This window comes from Perca fluviatilis, chromosome 17, assembly GCF_010015445.1.
Source record: "Perca fluviatilis chromosome 17, GENO_Pfluv_1.0, whole genome shotgun sequence".
NCBI classification, from domain to species: domain Eukaryota; kingdom Metazoa; phylum Chordata; class Actinopteri; order Perciformes; family Percidae; genus Perca; species Perca fluviatilis.
Window position 1 is genome coordinate 6413796 of NC_053128.1, and position 23556 is coordinate 6437351.

Genomic DNA, 23556 nt, shown 5'->3' on the forward strand with positions numbered 1-23556 from the left:
CTGAGACTATCACAGAGCAGGTGCATTTACGGAGACTTGATTACACACAGCTGGATTCTATTTATCATCATTAGTCATTTAGGTCAACATTGGATCATTCAGAGATCCTCACTGAACTTCTGGAGAGAGTTTGCTGCACTGAAAGTAAAGGGGCTGAATAATTTTGCACGCCCACTTTTTCAGTTTTTATTTGTTAAAAAGTTTGAAATAGCCAATGAATTTCGTTCCACTTCATAATTGGGACCCACTTGTTGTTGATTCTTCACAAAAAATTACAGTTTTATATCTTTATGTTTGAGGCCTGAAATGTGGCAAAAGGTCGAAACGTTCTATAAAGCGAATACTTCGCAAGGCACTGTGTATATATATATATATATATATATATATATATATATATATATTTATATATATATATATATATATATATATATATATATATATATATATATATATATATATATATATATATATATATATATATATATCTCTTCTCTGTGAGAAGGTTGAGGCATGGCCAGCAGTAAATTTTCTTTGTCACGGTACTTCCAGTCAGCCAGCTAACTTTGTCATACCAGGAGAGCTGAACAGACCTGTTACTTTGCCCTGTCTTTTGCACTAAATCAATCTTAAGTGTTGATATAACCCTGCTGTTTAATTCTAAGTTTCTCCTTGTAAGGAAGAGTTTCAAATGGCTTTGCCAAAATCAGGTCGACAATATTAGCATTGTCTGCCATCGTGTGCAGTTTGCTAGCTGGCTAGTTCACCCCTACAACACTAGCCTAGCCTACTGTATGAATGAATGATTGAACAAACAATGTAACAAAACAATATTAAACAATAGGAAATGTGGGAATTGGGTTAAACTGAAACAAAGAATGTGGTGTATAATTGTATGAAATGTATGATGAAAATTGGCTAGCAATTTCACCAAGCAAATACCAAGAAATAGGTTGCAGCAGTTCGTCTTTCAACTACGCTTGCAAAATCCGCGATGGGACTGAGATGAGCTCTGCTTGAAGTTGAACAGCTTCAGCGACTTTTTATAGTACAAAATCGCTGTCAATCAAAACTTCGACAGACCCTCCAATTATCACGCAGAAACCCAGCGTCCAGGCCAGCCTACTGCTCCATTGACCCCCAGAGACGCTGAGCGTCCGTGGGCGGGACATAACCGCAACATTTATCAAATGACCGTCTAGTTTCGAATCACTGAAAAAAACTGCTCAAAGCAGTCCCATTGAAGTCAACGGATGCTAGGCTTCAACAGGGAAATGCACTGAGACGCTACGGGAATGTATGAGAAGGACATCGAGTGAGCTAATTCTGAATCAACTCGTCTTCGAGATTAATGTATTCTAACGCATTTTAGTTAATAAAATGTTAACACAATACTACATATTTGACCATTACATTTTAGAGATTTTGGGGGAAGCTGTGCTTCCCTTGCAGTCCTAAAGAAATCGCAACTGTTTCCAGATGAGGTCTGGTAGTTTTTATTTTATACTCCTTTTTAAATAAAAATGTATTGTAATCTAATGTAAGATTTTTCATTTTCATAACAAAATGTTTAGAAGAGGTAACTTTTAATAAAAATAGGTCTTAGTTAACTTTAAGATTACCCCATTTTTGTGTTTAGTGTTGAGGTACAAGCCATTGTAGCTGAAGGAGAATTTAAGGCACTGTGGCAGATGGAAGAGGGTACATTAGGTTACTTTAACACTAGTCTTGCTTTGCCAGACCCTCCAATGCGCACTGGAGTAGAGTCTGGCTACTCCGCATAGCATTCATGGATGGGAGGAAAACGTGCTCTGGTTTATTGGCATTTCTTTAAGCCAATCACAATCATCTTGGGCGGTGCTAAGCACCGGAGAAAAGCAGCGGTGCTGCTGCAAAATAATCTCGGAAGGAACTTGTTTTGGTGGAACATGTGTACTTTAGAAGTTGTTTTAGTCTTGCAACAGAAATCTCAGATTGGACAGATAGTCTAGCTAGCTGTCTGGATTTACACTGCAGAGATCTGAAGAGCAGTTAACCATAGTCCTCAGAAATCTACTGGAGTTTAAAATGCCAACACAAAGGAAGCCCAAGGCAACAGATATGAGTCTTCATGAGTGACTAAATGAGTGATATCCGGTGGATTTTCTGGTGGCAACGGAGCCATCCCAGAAGTGGAACGTCTGGGATGTAGACTACTTTAACACTGATGTTGTCGTCTTTGGTCCGGAGCAACACATCTCGATAGTAACTGACGGACTATCATAAGGTCATAAGAGTTAGTGAGCTAATTCATGCTGTCCATGATTCAACACTTCGGATTTGAATGTTTTTTAGGTTTTGAGTCAAATGAAAGCCGTTCTCGTGTCCTTTCGTCTTTCCCTTAGCTCTGATCGAGTGCGAGGAGCCGAACAACCGCCTGGACAAGTTCGTGGGGACGATGCTGTATGAGGGGAAGCGTTACCCCCTGGATCTGGACAACATGCTGCTCCGCGGCTGCAAGATCAGAAACACCGAGGTGTCTCACGGCCTGGTCATCTTCGCAGGTGAGAACCCTCGACATGAGACTACCTTACTGCTAGAACTCAAAATTAGTGAAACTTTTAGTACGGACAGTGCATGCTGAAGTTAAATGACATCATCTTTGTTGTGCTCAAATTTAGTTGATTGCAAAGTAATCACTTTTAGCAAAATTAAACACCTTTATTTCGCGGAACCAATCATTTTTCAAAGCTTATTTAAAGTTGGTCTTTACATATAATCTTGTGCTAGGCGACACCGGATCCATATGCAAGAACACTCCACAATAGAGCTTAAACAATTATATTATGTCATTTAATTGTTGATCAACAGAAAATGAATGAGCAACAATTTTGATAATTGATTAATAGTTTCGTTTTCTTTGTCTGCCATGATATAAAATTGAATATCTCTGACTTTTAAGATGTCTTTTGTGGCGTTTGTCATTATATTTAGGACGATTGAGAACATTTTAATAATTGGAAGTTGCGGCCCTAATCAACATTCATTTCTCATTGCCAAATAAAATTTGACCGTGATAGTAAATAAGTTAGAATATTATTGATGATTGATAACTAACAATGAATGGCTAGCATTCACCATTTTGATATATGTTGTCGTAGGAGCCGACACCAAAATCATGAAGAATGGTGGGAAGACGAGATTTAAGAGGACCAAAATTGACGAGCTGATGAACTACATGGTTTACTCGGTAAGTCATCAACTTTTGAACCTACACTTTCCACCAAAACAAGTTCCTTCCCAAGGCTGTTTTGCAGGCTTTTCCCGGTGCTTGGCACCGCCCATGAAGACTGTGATTGGTTTAAAGAAATGCCAATAAACCAGATCACGTTTTTCTCCCATCCTGGAATGCTGTGTAGACTAGCCAGACCCTTTCCTGCAGAGCTGTGGAGGAAGGTCTGGCAAAGCGAAACTACCCCTCCCAAAATATGATTACGTTTTCTGACCACGGTCGGAAACTAAGCAATCAGGAAAGGTTAACAGGAGGCATATCACATATTTAAAAAATTGTAAAAACTGATTATTTTCCAATTCATGGCATGTTTTTTATTATTTTTTTAAATGCGTTCTGCAGAGAAGGGAGACTGGCATTAGTCACGGTTTGGAATGAAAGGGAGAAAACAGGACAGAGTAACGGATTTCGCTCATATACATTTTTTATACCCCACTTAAAAAATCCTGGAATCGCCCCTGGTGTAAGTGTGTTTCTGTTCCCTCCCTGTAGATCTTCGTGCTGCTGATCCTGGTGGCGGCAGGTCTGGCCATCGGTCACACCTATTGGTACGAGGCTATTGGCTCTAAGGCCTGGTATCTGTTCGACGGCAAAAACCAGAACTCCTCCTACAGAGGCTTCCTCATGTTCTGGGGATACATCATCGCCCTCAACACCATGGTGCCCATTTCACTATATGTCAGGTCAGTAAAACCATACCCACATATTTAGTAGGGATGGGAATCACCAGACGCCCCAAGATACAATATTGTCATGGTACTTTTGTCACAATACAATATTATAATACAATTATAAACAATATATCCAAGAAATGTCCAAATCAAACTTGTAAGTGTCATGTCGTGCTTTGTGTTCAGTGTGGAGGTGATTCGTCTGGGCCAGAGTAAGTTCATCAACTGGGACCTGCAGATGTATTTCTTAGAGAAAGACACACCAGCTAAGGTACATTACTACTTCTATTATAATAATATTTCCTGACTTTATTCCTAAGGCAACACACTTCACATCTTGTCCACAGAGGATGTATTACTTTTTCCAGGAAAGAGAAAGAACCAAAGTTGTATTCCCTATTAACAATGTTTCAGTCCTTCAGACTGTAAAAACCCAATGTTTATAATGTTATGGGGAGATGACTTTAACAATGTAGACACATACTCTGAACACATTCGACGAGCTGTGGCTCACCTGCAGGTGCACAATATTCTGCAGATTTTCGTATTTTATTTGAATGATTTTTTAATGTATAGCGACACCAAAACAAATTTAATGCATATTATTGCTGATATTACAGATGATCTTTGACATCAGATGCTAAGTTTTTTTTGTTGTAATGCATTACCTAAGTAGTACAATGGAAAAAGAACAAAACCTTTTCACCCCTTTTTCTTACAAAATAATCGTAACTTCCACCAACAAGCTTTTTCTGGGTCTTTCTACTGTATCTCACGGTCTTCATCAACAAGTTGAGTTTGCTATTAATTCAACCCCCTCAAATAGCCAAAGTTCAATATTGATATCATGTTAAGACAGCTGAGCATTCTGAACTGCATTCGCTGATAAAGAGCCTGAGATGCAGTTGAAAGTTTCAGTAAAAGCTGGTAAATGGACCTTGAGTTGAGATTATTTGGTCAAACAACGCTCAACTTTCTCCCACCTCTAAACAATACGGAGCCAAACTGCAGCAGCTATATTAAAAGTAGGACTTCTATCGGCATCAGATCAGTGATATCTTGGCCTGTGCATCGTTGTATTTTTCAATAAATCAGTTTTTGCCCCTATGCAGGCTCGAACCACCACCCTGAATGAGCAGCTCGGTCAGATAGAGTACATCTTCTCCGACAAGACGGGAACTCTCACGCAGAACGTCATGCAGTTCAAGAAGTGCACCATCGCTGGACGCAGCTACGGTACAGATATGCTTTATTTCACTCAAAAAATATACTAAAAAGTACCACTGTTTGATATTTTAGTAGTTTTGTTACCCCAACAATGGAGATACATGAGCCAGTGACAACTGACTCCCTAACCCTGGCAGTAACAGTGACTCAGCGCTATTGAAACTCTGGCCTTTATTCGAAGGAACTCACCATTTAAGGCACGTGAAATAACCTGGGAGGAAAAATTAAACCAGTAGATGTGGAGGTAAAAAGAAAAAATGAAAGAGACGGACACCTGCTGCCTTGTATTGCAATGGAAACTGTTTTATTGATAACAAAAACATCAACAGCGCACCTGAATATGCAGAATATTTAAATGAAATCAGTGTTCCACACATAGTTTCTGCAGGAACTCTTTTTTATTTTTTATTTTTTTTATGAACCTGTTGACAGGCTTGTTATCAGAAAGATAAAAAAAAAAAAAATTGCCTTTTAATGATCCCTTTGGGGAACTGGTTCACTGCTGCAGGAAGAAGTGGGATTTAGATAAAAGCAGAGCCAACAGATTAAGTAGCAGCTACAAAAGATACAGATCTAAAGTGTGCAAATGGCTTAAAGTGCTTCACAAAAGAAAAAGAAGAAATTAATCAAATGCAGAACCTAACGGGGCTCTTATGTAGGCTGGTTAGGGCACATATTAAAAGCATGTACAACTACATGTAAACCAGCAGGAGACAAAAAGTAAAAAAAAAACTAAAAAAAACATGACTGGACAATATTCTTCATCTGGTACTCCTTCTTTGCCACCGTTAATACGTGTATGTGTTCTTCATAAGAATGCCATTTCCGAGGGCGCGGCGCTGCAGCGACCTGGGCTCGTGCTACTGTTGCTTTTGTTTGTTTTCTGTAAAGTGTTTTTCGTGCTAAGTGTTTCTTTTTCTCTCACAAATGCGCTTTGTTTGTTTGTTAGCAATACAAACGTGTGCTTGTGACGGCATTGCAAACTGAGATAACTCATCTGCCAGCTATTGCGGGCAAACAATAGCCTTGAACAATGGCATCAAGCCTACATCTAGCTGAACGTATATACTCCAGAGATACATTGTCTCTCCGATCATTCAAGTCTACACCCCCGGATTATCTGCCGGCTGTCATCCGAGCCACACGGCCGCGGCGAAAGCGAGGAAGGCGGGGAGGCGTCAGAGAGCGTCTCCGCCGGGGAGCAAGTAAACCACCACTACCATCAATAATCCTGAGCAACGCGCGGTCTTTGATGCCCAAGACGGATGAACTCCGACTCAACCACAGAAACTGTTTTGAATTCCGGGAATCAAACCTTCTTGTGTTTACTGAGACCTGGCTCCACCAACGAGTCCCTGATTCTCTGCTCAATCTGGACGGTTGCTCACTTGTGCGAGCTGACCGCTCCTCAGAAACGTCCGGCAAGAGGAGCGGAGGTGGCTTGTGCATCTACGTGAGTGACAAATGGTGCAAACAGTATACAGTAAGAGACACCACATGCAGTCCGGATATAGAACTGCTCTGTCTATCCCTGAGACCACACTACCTCCCAAGGGAGTTTGGCAGTGTTATTATAGTTGCAAGTAATGTATAGCAGAGTGCGTACATGAACAGCTGCAGCGCACACCTGGAGCTCCGATCTTCTTTTTAGGTGATTTTAACCACTGTAAGCCAGAGGCTGTTTTACCAGGCTTTGAACAATCTGTAAGATGCCACACTCGAAATGATAAGATTCTAGATAAATGCTATGGAAATATTAAGAATGCATATTCTGCAAAGCCAAAACCCCCTCTTTCTAATTCAGATCACAATACAATACACCTAATCCCCTCTTATAAATCTGTTCAGTCAAATAAACCAGAACGTAAAACTGTTAATGTGTGGACAGACGATTCCGTTGAGACTTTAAAGGGGTGTTTTATGTGCACAGACTGGTCTATATTTCATGCACTAGAGCTAGAGAACAAAAGAGATTTAAAAACTGCATAAATCGGAAAAAGCAAGCCTTTAGAAACAAAGATAAAGCAGCATTGTTAGTTGTTCAAAAAGAGCTCAAACAGCTTCTCAGAAATAAAAAAGAACAACATAGACAAACCATGGAAAACAGTATATAAACATCAAATACAAAAAAACTGTGGGCTACTATGAAATCAGTCACTAACATGAACCCTCCAAAAAAAAAAAATTATCGCAGTGGATGAATTACAAAGGGCAAATGAGCTGAATGACTTTTTCCTGAGGTTTGAGTCAGAAATTTTTTCCCAGGAGCTGGATAGTGTGTGGCAATCTATTCCTGATAACGATCACACCCGCTGGCTGGAAGTGGATCCACCCAGCGTTCAGCGCCTCCTTTTAAAAAGGTGTGCACCAACAAGTCAACAGGCCCAGATGGACTACCAGCTTTTCTGCTCAAAAACTGTGCAGAGGAAGTAACAGCAGCATGGTGTCCAATATTCCAACGGTCTCTGGACACGCACACTGTTCCAGCTTCATGGAAGAAATCCATTGTAACACTAAAAAGCCCTCCGCCTCAGTGAATAATGACTTTCGTCCCATAGCTTTGACCCGTATCTTAATGAAATGCCTTGAGAAAATTGTAGTGTCCCAGCTTAAGGCAGAGGTTGAGCCGGTGTTGGACACGTGGCAATTTGCTTATAAACATGAACGCAGTACTGAAGATGCCATCCTCTGCATTTCGCATCTTACTTCTAAACACCTTGAGGATACAAAAGCCTATTCTAGAATATTATTTGTTGATTTTAGTTCAGCATTTAATACTGTGCAACCCTATCTGCTTTTAAAGAAATTGAATAATATGCATGTTAACCTTGCCTTGATTAAATGGTTTTATTCTTTTTTGACTAATAGGACACAACAGGTGAAAGTCAACGGCACGCTGTCAGAGGTCAAACATAGCAATATGGGGGTCCCACAAGGCTCTGTGGTATCACCCATATTTTTTACATTGTATACCAATGACTGCAGGACAGTACACCCAAATAACTATATTATAAAATTTGCAGATGATACTGCAATCTTGAGCCTTCTTCAGAAGGACATAAATCTGTCTGTGTACCATGATGAGAGAGACACATTTATTAAGTGGTGTGACACCAACCATCTTATCTTAAATGTCACAAAAACACAGGAGATGATCCTTGACCCAAGGCAAGTGATTGACCATGAGCCGGTCATCATAAAAAATCAGAAAATCATCCAAGTCGTGTCTTACAAATACTTAGGTGTCCACATAGACAATCTTCTTTGCTGGAAAACACACATTGACCATCTGTGTAGTAGACTGCAGCAGAAATTATACTTTTTAAGGCGACTGAGACTGTATGGAGTAAGCAGCCAGATCATGCTCATGTTCTACCGGGCCATTCTGGAGAGCATTATTAGATATGGAATCACAGCATGGTTTGGCAACTTAACAGTGCAGCTAAAAAGCAGGCTAGCTAGCACCCATAAGGCAGCTATGAGGATAATAGGGAGGAAAGAATACAAGCCCATACAGAGCCTGTATGAGCAAGCAGTCAGAAAACAAGCCGAAAGAATCGCTGCAGACTCACTACACCCTCTCTTCCCCGAATATGAACTTCTGCCATCAGGCAGAAGATTCCGTGTGCCAAGATGTAAAACAAACAGACTAAAGTTATCGTTTATTCCAACTTCCGTCAAGCTGCTGAACTCTAGTAGTAAATCTTAGTCCAGCAGAGTAGGGTGCAGTAAATACACCAGCCCTTTTTGCACTTTGCACTTTAATTATTAGCCTTCTGTTAATTCTCAGGATGTTGTGCTGTCATGTGTGTCCTTCTTTTGTGTCCTTGTGTCTTAGGACGCTCTGCTGATCTCACTTTATGTTGATTTTATCCTACTGTATTGTATTTGATTTTTATTTTTTTTAATTTGAGAATGTTTTTATGTTACATATTGTTTGTGTTGTGAAGCAACGGATGTGGCACTGTGTCCAAGACAAATTTCCCCTCGGGGACAATAAAGTGTATTCTATTCTATTCTATTCTATTCATTTGGCTTTACAGCCATGTCTTGCTGCTGTAACATGTATTGTAGATGTGCAGTTTAGTCATTCCAAGTTTTTGCTTTCCTTTTCCACAGGTGAACCGACTACAGCTGCGGGACTGGTGCTGGAGCGAGGAAGGGTAAAAATATATAGACTCTATATTTGCACATATAAATATGGTTGCTTTAGAAGAGAGTAGTTCCAAAATAAGATGATTCACATGTAAAATGTGACTCAATGTTAGTTAAATTCATCAAATGTTTCATTGGTTGGAGAAAATATGACAAACCGTATTTAATTCTAAACATATGTAAAGTGACCCTTACTCTAAATTATTAAAACCTATTATTAAAATAAGCTAATATTCCTCAACAAAGCAGTTTTTTAGATATTGATTAAAATATTGATTTGAATATGACTACAACACTGATACAGATAAAGGATGTAAAATCTATCCGCCATGGCCCATGTTTCACAAATACTGATCTGCCCTTTTGAATTTCATGTGGTACATATGCAACATGCACAGTACATATTTTATATTTATTGTAAACACACACACATCATTTATTAACCAGGAAAGGGATTCACTGAGATTACAGATCTCTAACGCGACAATCCTGGCCAAGACAGCAGCTTCACACATACCACATGGAGATTACAGACATATTACAAAGACTGGAATGAAACAGAACAAATATGAAGACATTTAAGGATCAACAAAGCTTGTTGATTAGATACAGTAACAGCAGTCAATAAATCATTTGAAGTAAAATTTAAAACTCATGCACTAGATTTAAATTCTTAAATAATAATAAAATCGATTTTAAAATCTAAAAGAATAATGCGGATGATCACAATATATGCTTAAATGACATAAATAAATAATAAGGACCTCTTCTAAGGCAAATTATTTTTGACTGCTAAACTAAGGCAGGAAATCTAAATGATTCACATCAAAATGGATGTTGATTTTGATCCGTTAGCTACTTAATTTACCAGAATCATTGCTGACTATTTGTACTGTAGTTTTCAATACCATTTTCCTGGTTTTTCCCTTTAGCCGGTGGACTGGAGCTGGAACCAGTATGCGGACAGAAGTTTCCAGTTCGTGGATCATTCCCTGGTGGAATGCATCCGATCCGGGAAGGATAAAGATGCTAATGAGTTCTTCAAGCTGCTCTCTCTCTGTCACACAGTCATGGTGGAGCACAAAGACGGTACATTTTTCTAAAATCCCAGTTTGGTGCAAAGGGAGTAGAGTAGAGTGGAGTTGAGGTGTGATAAATAAACCACAACCACCATGTCTGGCTGACCTGTCAGTCAACCCCGGCATACCCTAAAGAGGACTTTTACTCAAAGCTGCATTAAACAGTATTTTAGATATTGTCATTGAATCCAATAACAATGAAAACATGGCACAGGGGACCTCTAGCTCCCCCAGTAGAGCGTGCGTCCCATGTAGATTAGAGTACTTGGCAGCGGCCCGTTGTCGAATCCGACCCTTGGCCCTTTGCCCTTTTGCTCCCCCTCTCTCCCCTGTTCGGTCTTCAAGCTATACTATCAATATAAAGCCATAAACCCCCAAAAAAAAAAAATCTTAAAGGTACACTGTGTAGTGTTTTAAGTATTTTATTAGCTAAAATCAATGTCTTCATTCATAAATATGTCCTCATTGGTGTAAAATGATCTCTGCCAATGATCTGACTTATCCTCGTAAGCAAAGAATTTCTTATCTGTGTTTACATTGGACAGGCAAGTCCAAGGAGGCTTCCATGTCGTTCCGCCATTTTGAAAAACTATAATCGCTGAGATGGACATAAAGCACTAGCCGACCTGTCTAGCTAGTCCACAACGTGTTTTCGTTCAGTCACGTGACTGAAACCAGCTGAAACGGAGAAGGAGATCAGTGAGAGGCCCCGGCAAATTTGAAAGCCTGCACTGCACTTTAGTTCACAATGGAGGATCATACTTATGCCGAGCCACAGGAGAAGGAATCCTCATTGCCAAAAAAAAGCGAAAAAGGGAATTAAAAAGGCAACGTGACCGTCAAATTCCAAAAACGAGGGGTAATTACTTATACATGCTCACACTAATGATTCAATGCAGTTTGCAGTTTGAAATGCCGAACCTCATCACCCGAAAGAAAACTCGATGAAGCACTATTGGAAGATATGTTGTCATAGCTTCTTGGTACATAACTGCTACCGTAGTTGCAACACGCATTTGAAAAAGCGAGGCACTAGAGAGCACTATTCGTTAAAATACAATTTCACCGCTAGATGGGAGAAATTCCTACACAGTGTACCTTTTTTATAAAAAAAATAAAACGCTACACAGACAAAAAACTAAATGTATTGCATTAGACATATGCTCTGTTGTTTTACCTTGTAACCTGTTCTGCTTTGTTGGTAACCTTATAAATTCTGTGCTGTATCTGGTTTTGTGCTAAGGTCTGCTCTGCTTGCGTTGTCTTTCTTTCTTGTTTTATTTGTATTTTAAAAAGCCTTTTTAACATCGACGCCAGAGGACTATAGATGACAAATAGCCTTTTGGCTAATTCTGGGATTTTTTTAACTCATGTATAGTCATGTGTTTTATTAGTTTGCGCTGCCCCCCTTCTTAAATAAACTGAATTGAATTCACACAACCTCCTCATGTATGGGTTCATATGTTTCTCTCAGATGGTCTGGTGTACCAGGCGGCGTCTCCTGATGAGGGCGCCCTGGTGACGGCAGCCAGGAACTTCGGCTACGTGTTTCTGTCTCGTACGCAGGACACCATCACCATCAAGGAGATGGAGGAGGAGAGAACCTACGAGATGTTGGCGCTGCTCGACTTCAACTCCGACCGCAAGCGCATGTCTATCATCTGTACGAACACACACACTCGCACACAAACTCACATACACTCACACACTATTGCACATTGCAAACACATAGTTTCTGTTAAAGACCTCCCAGCTGCTTAAAACCTGCTAAGTAGCTTGACCCAATGGTAACGTACCTACAAAATGACAAAAAGGGAGCTGCATTCGATGAACAGGAGAAAAAACTGAACAAAAACAATCTTTCTTAAAAATGAGTAAAGTTAGTGGTTAAAAATGAGTTGGCACTACAGTACTAACCTTGTGTATTATCTTCTTCCTATGTCCCATAGAGCTCCATTGTTTGAGAAACTATTATACTGTAAAAACACTTCAGTGAGCAACACTGTTGGATTGGGTGACATTTCTTTCTTTGTTACCGTGAACATGCCCTGTAGTTTATTTTGACCCAATGCCACATACAACTTTATATTTGAGATCTGTTTTATTAGACATGACTCAAAAATTCATAGGTTAAGGCTAAATACTTTCAAAACAATGAGTCTATCTCACCTCTGATCCTCTGTCCTACTGTCTCTTCTCTCGCTTTCAGTGAAGTTTCCTGATGGTCGTATTCGTCTCTACTGTAAGGGAGCCGACACGGTCATCTACGAGCGACTTTCCCCCAAATCCAAACACAAAGAAACTACCCAGACAGCTCTGGATGTGAGTTTGCACGGCTTAATTGTCATTTACAATGCTATATTTCACTGCTGTATACAGTAGGTCTTGGCACAGCAGACCCATGTAGAAACCATGATATGCATGTATGTAGCTGTTTCTCTTGATTCTGTGGAAGGATCCATGATCTGTGTCTTGTTCTTCAGATCTTTGCCAACGCGACCCTGCGGACGCTGTGCTTGTGTTACAAAGACATCAGCGCAGACGAGTACGAAGCCTGGTCCAAGTTACACCAAGAGGCTCAGGTGGCCATGTCAGACAGAGACGCTGCCCTGGACCGCATGTACGAGCAGATCGAGAGCAACCTGATGGTGAGTGGAAAACAACTCCACTTTGGTGTGAAAACAGGAAACCGTAGAAACGCCCTCCTCCAATCTTGAAATGGCCAAATCACTAAAACAACAAAAATAGCAACTAATGCTGCTGATCATTTCAACAGATTAGGTGGAAAACACAATGGCGAAAGCTCATTTGTTGTTGTGTGTAATGTATGTTCATCCATCCATCCATCTATCTATCTTCACCCGCTTATCTGGGGTCGGGTCGCGGGGGCAGCAGCTCCCCAGGGGATCCCTTTCCCGAACCACATTTAGACAAGATAAGATAAGAATCCTTTATTGTCACTGCATTTAAATACAATGAGATTCAGGTGCATTACCTGAGACGGTGCTCAAAAATTTACTTTAAACACACATTAAATATAGCTTTCAAACATCTCAAATTCACACACATTCAACTCACATACACAATTGTCAACATATGCATGTTAAAAAGTTAAAAGTAAACAGTAAAAATGTAAATTTGTAATTCTATAATAGATAACTAAAAAATGAATATTGCCCAGGGAGGTGCTCCAGGCATAGGCCATTAGCCAGCTCTGACTGGGGGATCCCGAGGCGTTCCCAGGCCAGGGTGGAGATATAATCCCTCCACCTAGTCCTGGGTCTTCCCCAAGGCCTCCTCCCAGCTGGACGTGCCTGGGAAAACCTCCCTGGGGAGGCGCCCAGGGGGCATCCTTACCAGATGCCCAAACCACCTCAACTGGCTCTTTTCGACGCAAAGGAGCAGTGGCTCTACTCAGAGTTCCTCACGGATGGCTGAGCGTCTCACCCTGTCTCTACGGGAGACACCAGCCACCCTTCCGAGGAAATGTGTTTTGGCCGCTTGTACCCTCAATCTAGTTCTTTATTAGCCTTCATGACCATAGGTGAGGGTAGGAGCGGGAATTGACCGGTGGGGTACAGCGAATGCAATGCTGCTCCTGCTGCGCCGATTCTCCGGCCAGTCTCCTGCTTCATTGTCCTCTCACTCGAGAACAAGACCCCTAGGTACTTGAGCTCCTTCGCTTGGGGTAAGGACTCCCCACCCGAATCAGTTTCCTGCTGAGAATCATGGCCTCAGATTTAGAGGTGTAATGTATGTATTTATTGAATTTCTATTTTAAATATTCAAAAAAGTAAGTGGTGATGTAAAAGTTGAAAACGACAAGCCTCAGCCATATCTAACCATCTGTATCCCCCCTGTCCAGCTGATTGGGGCGACAGCCATTGAGGACAAATTGCAGGACGGAGTGCCAGAGACCATCGCCAAACTGGCCAAGGCCGACATCAAGATCTGGGTCCTGACCGGAGACAAGAAAGGTACAATCACCGCTACAGAGATGAGTCAAACTGTTAGGTGACCTGTACTAATATAATGATTATGAGGCATAAGAACCAATGTCTCAATGGGGAAAAAAAACACACAAATGGTTACAGAAGGGCTGAACAGAATTATTATAATTTTATTTTTACATTCTACTGAGGTTTTTTCCACTTGAGCTTCAAATATCTATCGGCATATTTTATAATATCATCACTAAAAATAAAACGAAAAAAATCCACACATCAATTAGAATAAAGTGATGCAATGGATTGGAATTGGTCTTTTTTATTGAGCCAACTTTCTTTAATGAATAGAACTCGTCAGTTTCGTCAACATAAACGCATGTAGACAGCAGGCTAATCCAATAAGGGCGTAAAATAATGGTGAAATAATCAACGTGCCCTTAGGCTTATAGCAACATTATGCTAAGACAGAAACAACTCTATGGAGTTATTGGAAATGTTAGGATCAAATAGTATAAAACTAATATTAGTTTAGCCTAATCTTTATCTGAAACTGTGCAGGAATACCGGGTTTAAACAGAATATATAGACATGCAAAAAAAAAAAAAAAACCTGCACAGTATTCATTGTTAATTTAGAATTCCAAAATCAACATTTTGAATGAAGCTTCCAACTATTCGCTACAGCTCTAGGATAAAAGTTTATTTTTGTGTTTGAGTGAACATACCTCTCTTTGAAATAACTAGTGCAGTGCCCGTCTGGAACGCATGCCTGTTCAAAACAGCCGAGAATGTACAGAGGCTCGTAGGCTCTCCGTTGGTAGCAGAGCTGGCGAACAGCAACCAGCAGTCTTGGGTTGTAGCAAATGCCGGTCCCCGCTGTTGTACTGAACACACACACACTCTTCTTCTTCTTCTGAAGTGAACACTGAGTTGGCCTAATTGATAATAGAAAAAGTATTGCGCCATGTTTTCTCCTATTACTCTTAATGTGTTTTATTTTCTCCCTAGAAACGGCAGAGAACATTGGATATTCTTGTTCACTTTTGACAGACGACATGCAGATCCACTACGGAGAAGACGTCAAGTGAGTTGATGATGAAAATGTCCAAGCCTTAAAAAGTAATATAATTAGAAGCCCTTAAGATCAACTAGTGTTTGTGTTAGACGTTAGAGGAATTATTTAAGTTCCTTTCATATCTGGATTGAAGAAAGAGCAAATTCTTTTAATAAATAAAAAGTTAAATGACTAAAAAAAGCTTTGGAACACACCAATATAAGAATGAATCAATGATACACTGTACTGTTCGATAGAAACAGTGAACAGGTAAAAGACACCAATATGTCCAGGTAAGATGTCTGAGGTTACATACACCGCTATAAAAAACATGAAAAACACTACCTTTTACTACAGTAAAACTGTCGACCTTCTGTTTTTCAGAAAGTAATGGAGGTGGAAGCAATGCAAACACCACATTCATTAGTATTTAGAGATGATGCAGGTGCATGGCAAGCAGGATCTCCAATGTCCTTTTGTTATTACGTACCTTTAGTGTGTAACTTTTTTTCCAGTCATTACATAAATTACTAAAAACAAAACAAAATATCTATTGAAGCAAAGATTTTCATTCCTCCTTGTTAAAAAAAAAAAAAATGTGAAAGAATTTCACTCTTTAAAGAAAATATTGATTAGTGTGAAGTTACTTAAATTATTCAAACTGTAAAGATGAAAAGTTTGTAATTTCTTTATTGGTGTTTGATGCTAGTGTTTTTTTACTCTGTGTGTTCTGAGTGACAGAGCGTTATCTCAGTGAGGATTGTTCAGTGTTTCGCTGCACTGAGCCGGTTTTGAGGTGTGTGTGTGTGTGTGTGTGTGTGTGTGTGTGTGTGTGTGTGTGTGTGTGTGTGTGTGTGTGTGTGTGTGTGTGTGTGTGTGTGTGTGTGTGTGTGTGTGTGTGGAGTTGTGTTGTTTGGAATGAGTTTTGCAGGTGATGTGAACTGTTTGGCTCAGGTTACTGTTGGTAATGCAGACTGTGGTTTGAGTTTTGCACATGTGGCTTCAGTTGTGACCACTTTCGTTTAGCAGTCGGTTAAAAAACTGTAATCAGTCTGTCAAGTCTTTTCTTATCTGCCACTGCACCAGCAGACCACTCCTTTGAAAATGGCCGATGCCACCACAGAGTCATAAAAGGTCCTCAGTAGAGCCCCCTGCACCCCATGTTCATATTCATCACTGGTCAAGTTAACCTGTTTCTCTCCCTATTTTTTTTTTATGCCAGTCCCTCCCTGTTATTTCAATCAGGAGTGACTTCATTGAAGAGTGAAATAAGTTTAATGAACATGGTGCATAATATAGGTTGATATGTTTAGAGTCTTTGGCGATTCGACTCCATTCGCAGTGTTAATTTATAAGGGGTATAGAGGCCGTGGATGTATAGGAATATCCACCTGATGGAGTCTAGACACTGGAGGTGATGAAGGGATAAAGGAAGCCTGAAGATCTGGATGGATGTGATGTGAAGCGGAGCTTCTGATGGAGGAACCCTGGGTGCTGGTAATGATGAGAACCGGAGGTGAATGGGGGTGGAGGACGGTCGCATCGCATTTTGTCTGAAATGACAACTGACAGCAGCAACGAGTAGACGGATTTAAAGTTTGAATGCAACGACGCGATAGCTCACGGAGACTGTGGCCAAATCTGGTTGGTTTAACTGAAAGAGTAAAACGCCCACGTTCAGCTGATGACAATGCAGCAGACTAGGTTGGGAGAGAGAGACATGGGACGCATAGTAGTCTTCCTGAAAGAATTTACGCTGAGCTTCATATGTCTCACCTGAACATTAATGATCTATGTCTGTCCCACTGAGTTGTGTAACAGTTTGTCTGTTGTTCCCATGTCTCCAGTGAGAAGTTGAAGGTCCGTCAGGCCAGAAGGAGACTTGAACCTGCAACTTTCCGTCAGGGCAAAAATAAACCTGCGGAGGCTTTCTTCCCCGAGCCGGGCAAAAACGCGCTCATCATCACCGGAGGATGGCTGGTAAGAGATTGACACCGTTTTTTAAACCACAACAAATTATACATTTCTAGTATTTAGTTCTTTTGAAATGTAGCAGTGCAGCTACTGGTGGATTGTCCTGATTCATTCTGTTTTTCTATTTTCTCAGAACGAGATTCTGTACGAAAAGAAGAAGAAACGCCGTCGTCTACGTCTGCGTCGTCTGGGAAAGCGACCGCCTCCCAGCAACCCTCAGGACTGCCAGCCGATGGACGACTGGGAGAAGGAGATGAGACAGGTACAGCTAAATGAATGAAACATTTAGGAGTATACAAAAGAGAGATATGATTGCATGGACAGCGCAACATGTGCAGCGGTTTACATGTTAACAAGCATGGTGGAATGTCTCTACAGATTGACTTTGTGGACATGGCCTGTGAGTGCGAGGCGGTCATCTGCTGTCGCGTCACACCGAAGCAGAAGGGTAACGTGGTGAGTTTGGTGAAGAAGTACAAGAAAGCCGTGACGCTGTCCATCGGCGACGGAGCCAACGACGTCAACATGATCAAGAGTAAGGACGTGAACGAACGGACAAACTGGATCTTCTTCTGCATGTGTCACATTCCCGTGACTCTACTCTAATCCCTCTCCCCGTCCTCTGTCCCTCCAGCTGCAGACATCGGTGTCGGTATCAGTGGTCAGGAGGGGATGCAGGCCGTCATGTCCAGCGATTACGCCTTCGCTCAGTTCCGTTACCTGGAGCGCCTCCTGCTGGTGCACGGACGCTGGTCTTACATCCGAATGTGCAAGTTCCTGCGTTACTTTTTCTTCAAGAACTTCGCCTTCACACTGGTCCACTTCTGGTACTCGTTCTTCAGTGGATACTCCTCACAGGTCAGCAGCCCTGCAGCTTTTGTCCTGGTCAGGTGTATTTGAGGGTGGATTAGGGTAGGGTTGGGCCGATGGATGAGGCCATCGCCCATTGGATAGTTGTAAATGCGTCCTCTGGACTCAAGCACCTGAGAGAAAAAGACAGAGAAAGTGGATGTGGAAGAGAGAGAGAGAGAGAGCAAGAGCCACTGGTACAATGATAAACACACTTCTTTTTTTACAGTCTTTGAATGGCACTCATTTCTGAGAAGAGAACGTCACAATCCATAAGGTGACGGACATCGTTTTATCCGTAAACGAATGTAGCAGGTTTTGTGCTTGTATGATATGTTTAATTCAGTTGTATTTATAGTGTCTCAGGACACATTCCAGATAGAGTAGGTCTATCTGGACTCAGTTTGGATGACTCGTGCAGTCCCAGTCCATCCTAAAAATGGTTTGGCCAAATGATCTTCATTCAAGATCCAGGAGCTTTCAACTGCATCACATCTCCATTAGCTCAGGAAGTTGTTTGCTCACTTGTCATTGAGTTGGATTACTTCCATACTCGAATTCTAAAAATAAAAACAGCACCCTCACTTAGGCCATCTTTGAAACAGTTTAATAAATAAATATTTCATATTGTTTAAAATATTAAGTAAAATAAACAACCACTACAAAAATCGAAAATGTACAAAGGTAAACGCAATGGGAAATAAATGGGTGGTCACTCCATGTAATATTTACATTGCAATTATCATTACAAAACCCTTTAAGTTTTGTTCACCCATGGTTTAATCGGACTACATATTTCTTTTGTCTTTTGAGTTGGTCACTTTGTCAGATTAGGTGATCATAGAGTCATACGTTGTTGTGTGACCTGGCTGCGAGACATGACGGACCACATGTTCGACCCCAACCAACCAATCGGAGCTCGCCGTGCATCACAACTTGCGTGGCGTGCAGAGGTGATCCGTGAGGTGCCAGGGAGGCAACACATCCACTGAATAATTGTTTCCCTGTCTGCAGGTCGCCTATGAAGACTGGTTCATCACTCTCTACAATCTCTGTTACAGCAGCTTACCCGTTCTACTAGTTGGACTTCTTGACCAGGTAAAAATAGGATTTGTTGTAGAAAGAATAGTACAGAGAAAGTACTGGCAGGTATAGGATTGATTTGGCAAATGGCCATTTTTGGCCTAAATCTCTAGCAGGGGGACAAAACTCATCCAGATCTCTGTTAACCGTTTGCTCTGCTTCGCAGGATGTTAACGACAAACTGAGCCTGAAATTCCCCAAACTCTACCTGCCCGGCCAGCAGGGGGCATTGTTTAACTACAGGAACTTCTTCATCAGCTTGTTCCACGGCATCTTTGTCTCGCTCGTCATCTTCTTCATCCCGTATGGAGCCTTCCTGCAGACCATGGGGCAGGATGGAGAAGCCCCCTCTGACTACCAGTCCTTCGCCATCGTCACCGCCTCGTCGCTCATTTTCACAGTCAACCTGCAGGTTAGTCAGCCCTGTTAAAACTTAGACGAGAACATGCTAGTATGGTAACGATAACATTCTGATTTTAATCGGCTACAATTTAAGCTTGAGTAAGATTTGATATTTTTTGTTGTTCATGAATGGAAGTATCTTGGCTTTAAATAACTAAATATGGAATAAATATCAATGTGTGTTCCGAGTGATTATTTAAAGCACTAAAAACGAGAAATTTAGAATACATATGCACACACCTGCTGTCATTGTTTGAGACTTATTATTTTTCTAACCTTAAAGTTACTCAAGAGAAATTGGGTTTTATGAAGTTTAATGAGGTTTAGAAAATGTGCATGTAATGAATTTATTATGTGAACAGCCGGCTGATCTTTATCTCTCACCTCTCGTTTTTCCAGATCTCTCTGGAAACCTCCTACTGGACATTTGTTAACTGCTTTGCGGTTTTGGGCAGCATAGCCATCTACTTTGGCATCATGTTTGATATCCACAGTGCCGGGATCCACGTCATCTTCCCCTCAGTGTTCACCTTTACTGGTCAGTCACACATTCAGCACCGTGTGACACAGTTAACAGGCTTTATAGTCTGTACTCCAAAGCCCTCAGTTAGAGTTGCTTCAGAATCTGCAGGGAGTAACTAATGAGTGATTGAGTTATGTAAACAAACAACAACGGTAAAGCAAGTGGGCTGTGAGGGGACTTCATGGTGCGTTCATGTGCACCTTGTTAAACAAATGCATTCAATTGCAACTAAACTCTGAGAAACTGTTGCACAGTACCCTTCTGCCATCCTGTAGCTCGATAGATTGATTTGGAGAATCGAGACACCACTACTACGGGGCTGTAGCAAAAGAAATGGTCTGCAGCTAGAGTTATAGTCTTTTTCTAACTTAAAAAAAACAACCTGCTTTGTGAGGAATGGATGTTAGCATATTTTCAGCTAACTGGAACCACCCTCTTCACACCTCTCATAACGTGTATATTTTGCGTTTGTAGGTGCAGCGTCACACGCACTGCGTCAGCCCTACTTGTGGTTAACCATCATCCTGACTGTGGGCATCAGCCTGCTCCCTGTCATCTGCATCCAGTTCCTCCATAAAAGCATCTGGCCCTCTGTAGGAGATAAGGTGAGACCTCTGGGAGTCAAGCTAATAACCTGCTGCTGGGCCTGCCTGATAATCCCCAATATCAGGAACAACTATCAGGAAAATGTACATGTAGCTTCTCAAGATTGGACATACCATATGTTTGTATACTTTACACAAGGGATCAGAACAATAATAACCATGTTAAATTTGAAAAATGGGGCAAATTGTCATAGTGTGGTTATTCTAGAAGCAACCACAGTCTGTGATGAATTCCACAAGCAGAAAAAAGAGCAGCTTAAAACGCAACTTGCTAGTGCAAAGTTAGCCCTAGCAAGTTAAGTCACAGTTGAGAAAAATATTGTTCAGCCTATTTTTCTTTTTATAATGCAAAATGTTTTTTTAGAACTAATATTGTTTTTAACTGATAGTATTAATCGGTCATGAATTATTATTGTCGGTTAATTAACATCTCCAATCCACATCTAAGAGGAAGTCGGAGAAAGCAATACATCGAACACAAGATTTTGTGCAGGATAATAGTATATGAAGTGAAATGTAATTAGCTGAAATACAAGTAACCCTGTACGTCCCCTTTTCCCACACAGCAGTGCTTCTCTAATGTTACCTGCTTATTTCCCACCATGCCCCAGGTCCAGAGAAACAGGAAGAAGTACGAGATGGAGCTATTGCAGGAGGAGAAGAAAAAGGCACCAGCCTTCGAGCGCGGCCGGCGTTCCCGCCGCTCCGCCTATGCCTTCTCTCACTCTCGTGGCTACGCTGACCTCATCTCGTCCGGGCGGAGCATTCGGCGGCGACCGGCGGCCCGTGGCGTATTCCAGGAAAGCATCAGAGAGGTTCCCCAGACAGCAGCCGAAAACATGGAGATGGAGCAAAACTAGCCAGGGGCGTTGTAAATATTTGGGGACAAGTTCAAGGAGTGCTTGGTTTATCTTCATTTTTTATCTGTGGAGCCGCAGCTGGAAATGGTCCAACGTCGGAAACTCTGCACAGAATACGACAGCCTGGTCGGAGTTTAAAAGGACCTCTTTCTTTGTGGTATTCAAGTCCCTTAGAGGAAGGTTAAAAGCATAGCGCTCCGAAAGTCACTCGTCTTATAGAAATAAAATGAGCGGCTTTTGCAGAAAGTTAAATGAAGCACTACTGAATGTGTCTTTGCTGCAGTTTGTGACTCGCTGCATTTTAACTCTTGTTAAAATGCAAACGGAAAAAAAAACCTCACCGAGGAGACAGCCTTCGTTACCGGGGTTTGAGGTCATACATGTGACTGACAATGTTGTTTAACTCAGGATTCTTTTTTTTTTTTTTTTTACATCTTTTAAGTCATTTTTCCAATCTTACCAATACTTTGGCTGGATATGGAGTTGTAACGTTATTTAATGACACTTTTTTTGACATTCAAAGCTTTAGCCCTATGTCTGTGAAGCACATGATATGTTAGTGTTTTATTAAAGTTTAAAAAAAATGCATATTCCAGTCAAGTTGTCCGTTATATCCATGAAATCAGATCCCAACATCTGTTAGGATGCAAATCCAAAGATGTTCCTTCATATTAAAACAATGGGCTAAAGCTAGACATGTCAAAGTATCCTCTTTTTAATGTTTTATTATAAATAATGATGGGATGTTACCATGCCAGGCTGTGCAAGGTGGTCAGATGTTATAAAGTGTAACTTAATTTAAAAATGTCCCAAGTGTTCTTACAGATAGATGTTGAACACACTATTTGGGGGATTTCAGCCTTAAAACCTTTCTACATACCTATTTCAAACCGAAATTCTAACCAATCATTTGTTCTATACCTCATCTTCGTTCTTTTTATGTACCTAGGATGCTGTGAACACACTGTAGGGACTACCTACCTTCAACAGCAGTGTTTGCAGAATGTGATTTCAAGTGCTCCTTACTTCTAATGGGGAAACAAATGCAGCAAAGAGGTCTAGGTTTATATTTAATAATGTCTTTTCTTTTTTTACTTCTTAGAAGTTAAATCACACATTCCAAAGAGAACAAATGAGGTGTGTGTGTGTGTGTGTGTCTGTGTGTGTCCGTGTGTCCGTGTCCTATAATTTAGGATATTCGCTAATCAGTGCCAGGCCAAAACTGACAAATTCCTGTTCTGACTTTCACTACATCACCTTCATGCTAGTGTTAATGTTTGCAGACGATGTCTTCTTTTATTACTGAATGAATGGAAGCAATAGATTGACGACTGCTGTTCATTGTACCAGCAACCGTTTGTTCTCTATCATCTGATGATGTTTTATCATGCGGTTGTTAATAAAAGCCAAGGGCACATTTAGCAATCTGAAATGAGTGTTCATTTTATTGTGGTTATTCAAGGTTTCATGTGTGGATGTGGTCGTTTTTAATTTAAGTCATGTTAAAGTACCTGCTGGGAAACAATCCGATCACGATTTGTTCTACGAGATGATAGGAGACGAACCACAAAACAAAGTGACACGAAGCAGGGTTCAGTTAACAATGTTTTAAAGGTTTGATGAGACCCACAAGTATGTATACAGTTTCTAACAATCGCTCCATTCACTTCGATGATGTAAGAGTAGAAGGATAAAAAAAAAGAGGCTCCATAGGTAGGGAGGATTGGTTCAAGGTAGGTTCACGCAGATCCATCTTCAGGAAGGAATACGGTGCAACAATTTGATACCAATTGAAACCGATGAGAGAGGCTTTGTTCAGAGTTTTTACAGAATGGGATGTAACATTCCCAACAGTACCTG

At 40.9% G+C, this 23556-nt stretch overlaps 1 protein-coding gene across 3 annotated transcripts in view; it reads left to right on the plus strand.

Moving 5' to 3' along the window:
* The window catches only part of atp8b1 (ATPase phospholipid transporting 8B1), a 50829-nt gene extending 27701 nt beyond the window's left edge, over positions 1–23128 (plus strand). For all 3 annotated transcript variants that reach the window (XM_039780331.1, XM_039780333.1, XM_039780332.1), the window contains exons 10-30: positions 2382–2540; positions 3138–3226; positions 3761–3951; positions 4126–4210; positions 5052–5175; positions 9286–9329; positions 10254–10410; positions 11875–12063; positions 12610–12722; positions 12884–13048; positions 14266–14377; positions 15355–15430; positions 17248–17380; positions 17508–17636; positions 17753–17909; positions 18009–18232; positions 19238–19321; positions 19473–19718; positions 20108–20246; positions 20706–20836; positions 21448–23128. In XM_039780331.1, the coding sequence (XP_039636265.1) occupies positions 2382–2540; positions 3138–3226; positions 3761–3951; positions 4126–4210; positions 5052–5175; positions 9286–9329; positions 10254–10410; positions 11875–12063; positions 12610–12722; positions 12884–13048; positions 14266–14377; positions 15355–15430; positions 17248–17380; positions 17508–17636; positions 17753–17909; positions 18009–18232; positions 19238–19321; positions 19473–19718; positions 20108–20246; positions 20706–20836; positions 21448–21696 (2996 nt within the window). In that variant the 3' untranslated portion in view covers positions 21697–23128. The remainder of the gene's footprint in view (positions 1–2381; positions 2541–3137; positions 3227–3760; positions 3952–4125; positions 4211–5051; positions 5176–9285; positions 9330–10253; positions 10411–11874; positions 12064–12609; positions 12723–12883; positions 13049–14265; positions 14378–15354; positions 15431–17247; positions 17381–17507; positions 17637–17752; positions 17910–18008; positions 18233–19237; positions 19322–19472; positions 19719–20107; positions 20247–20705; positions 20837–21447) is intronic.
* Positions 23129–23556: the final 428 nt, after the last annotated feature.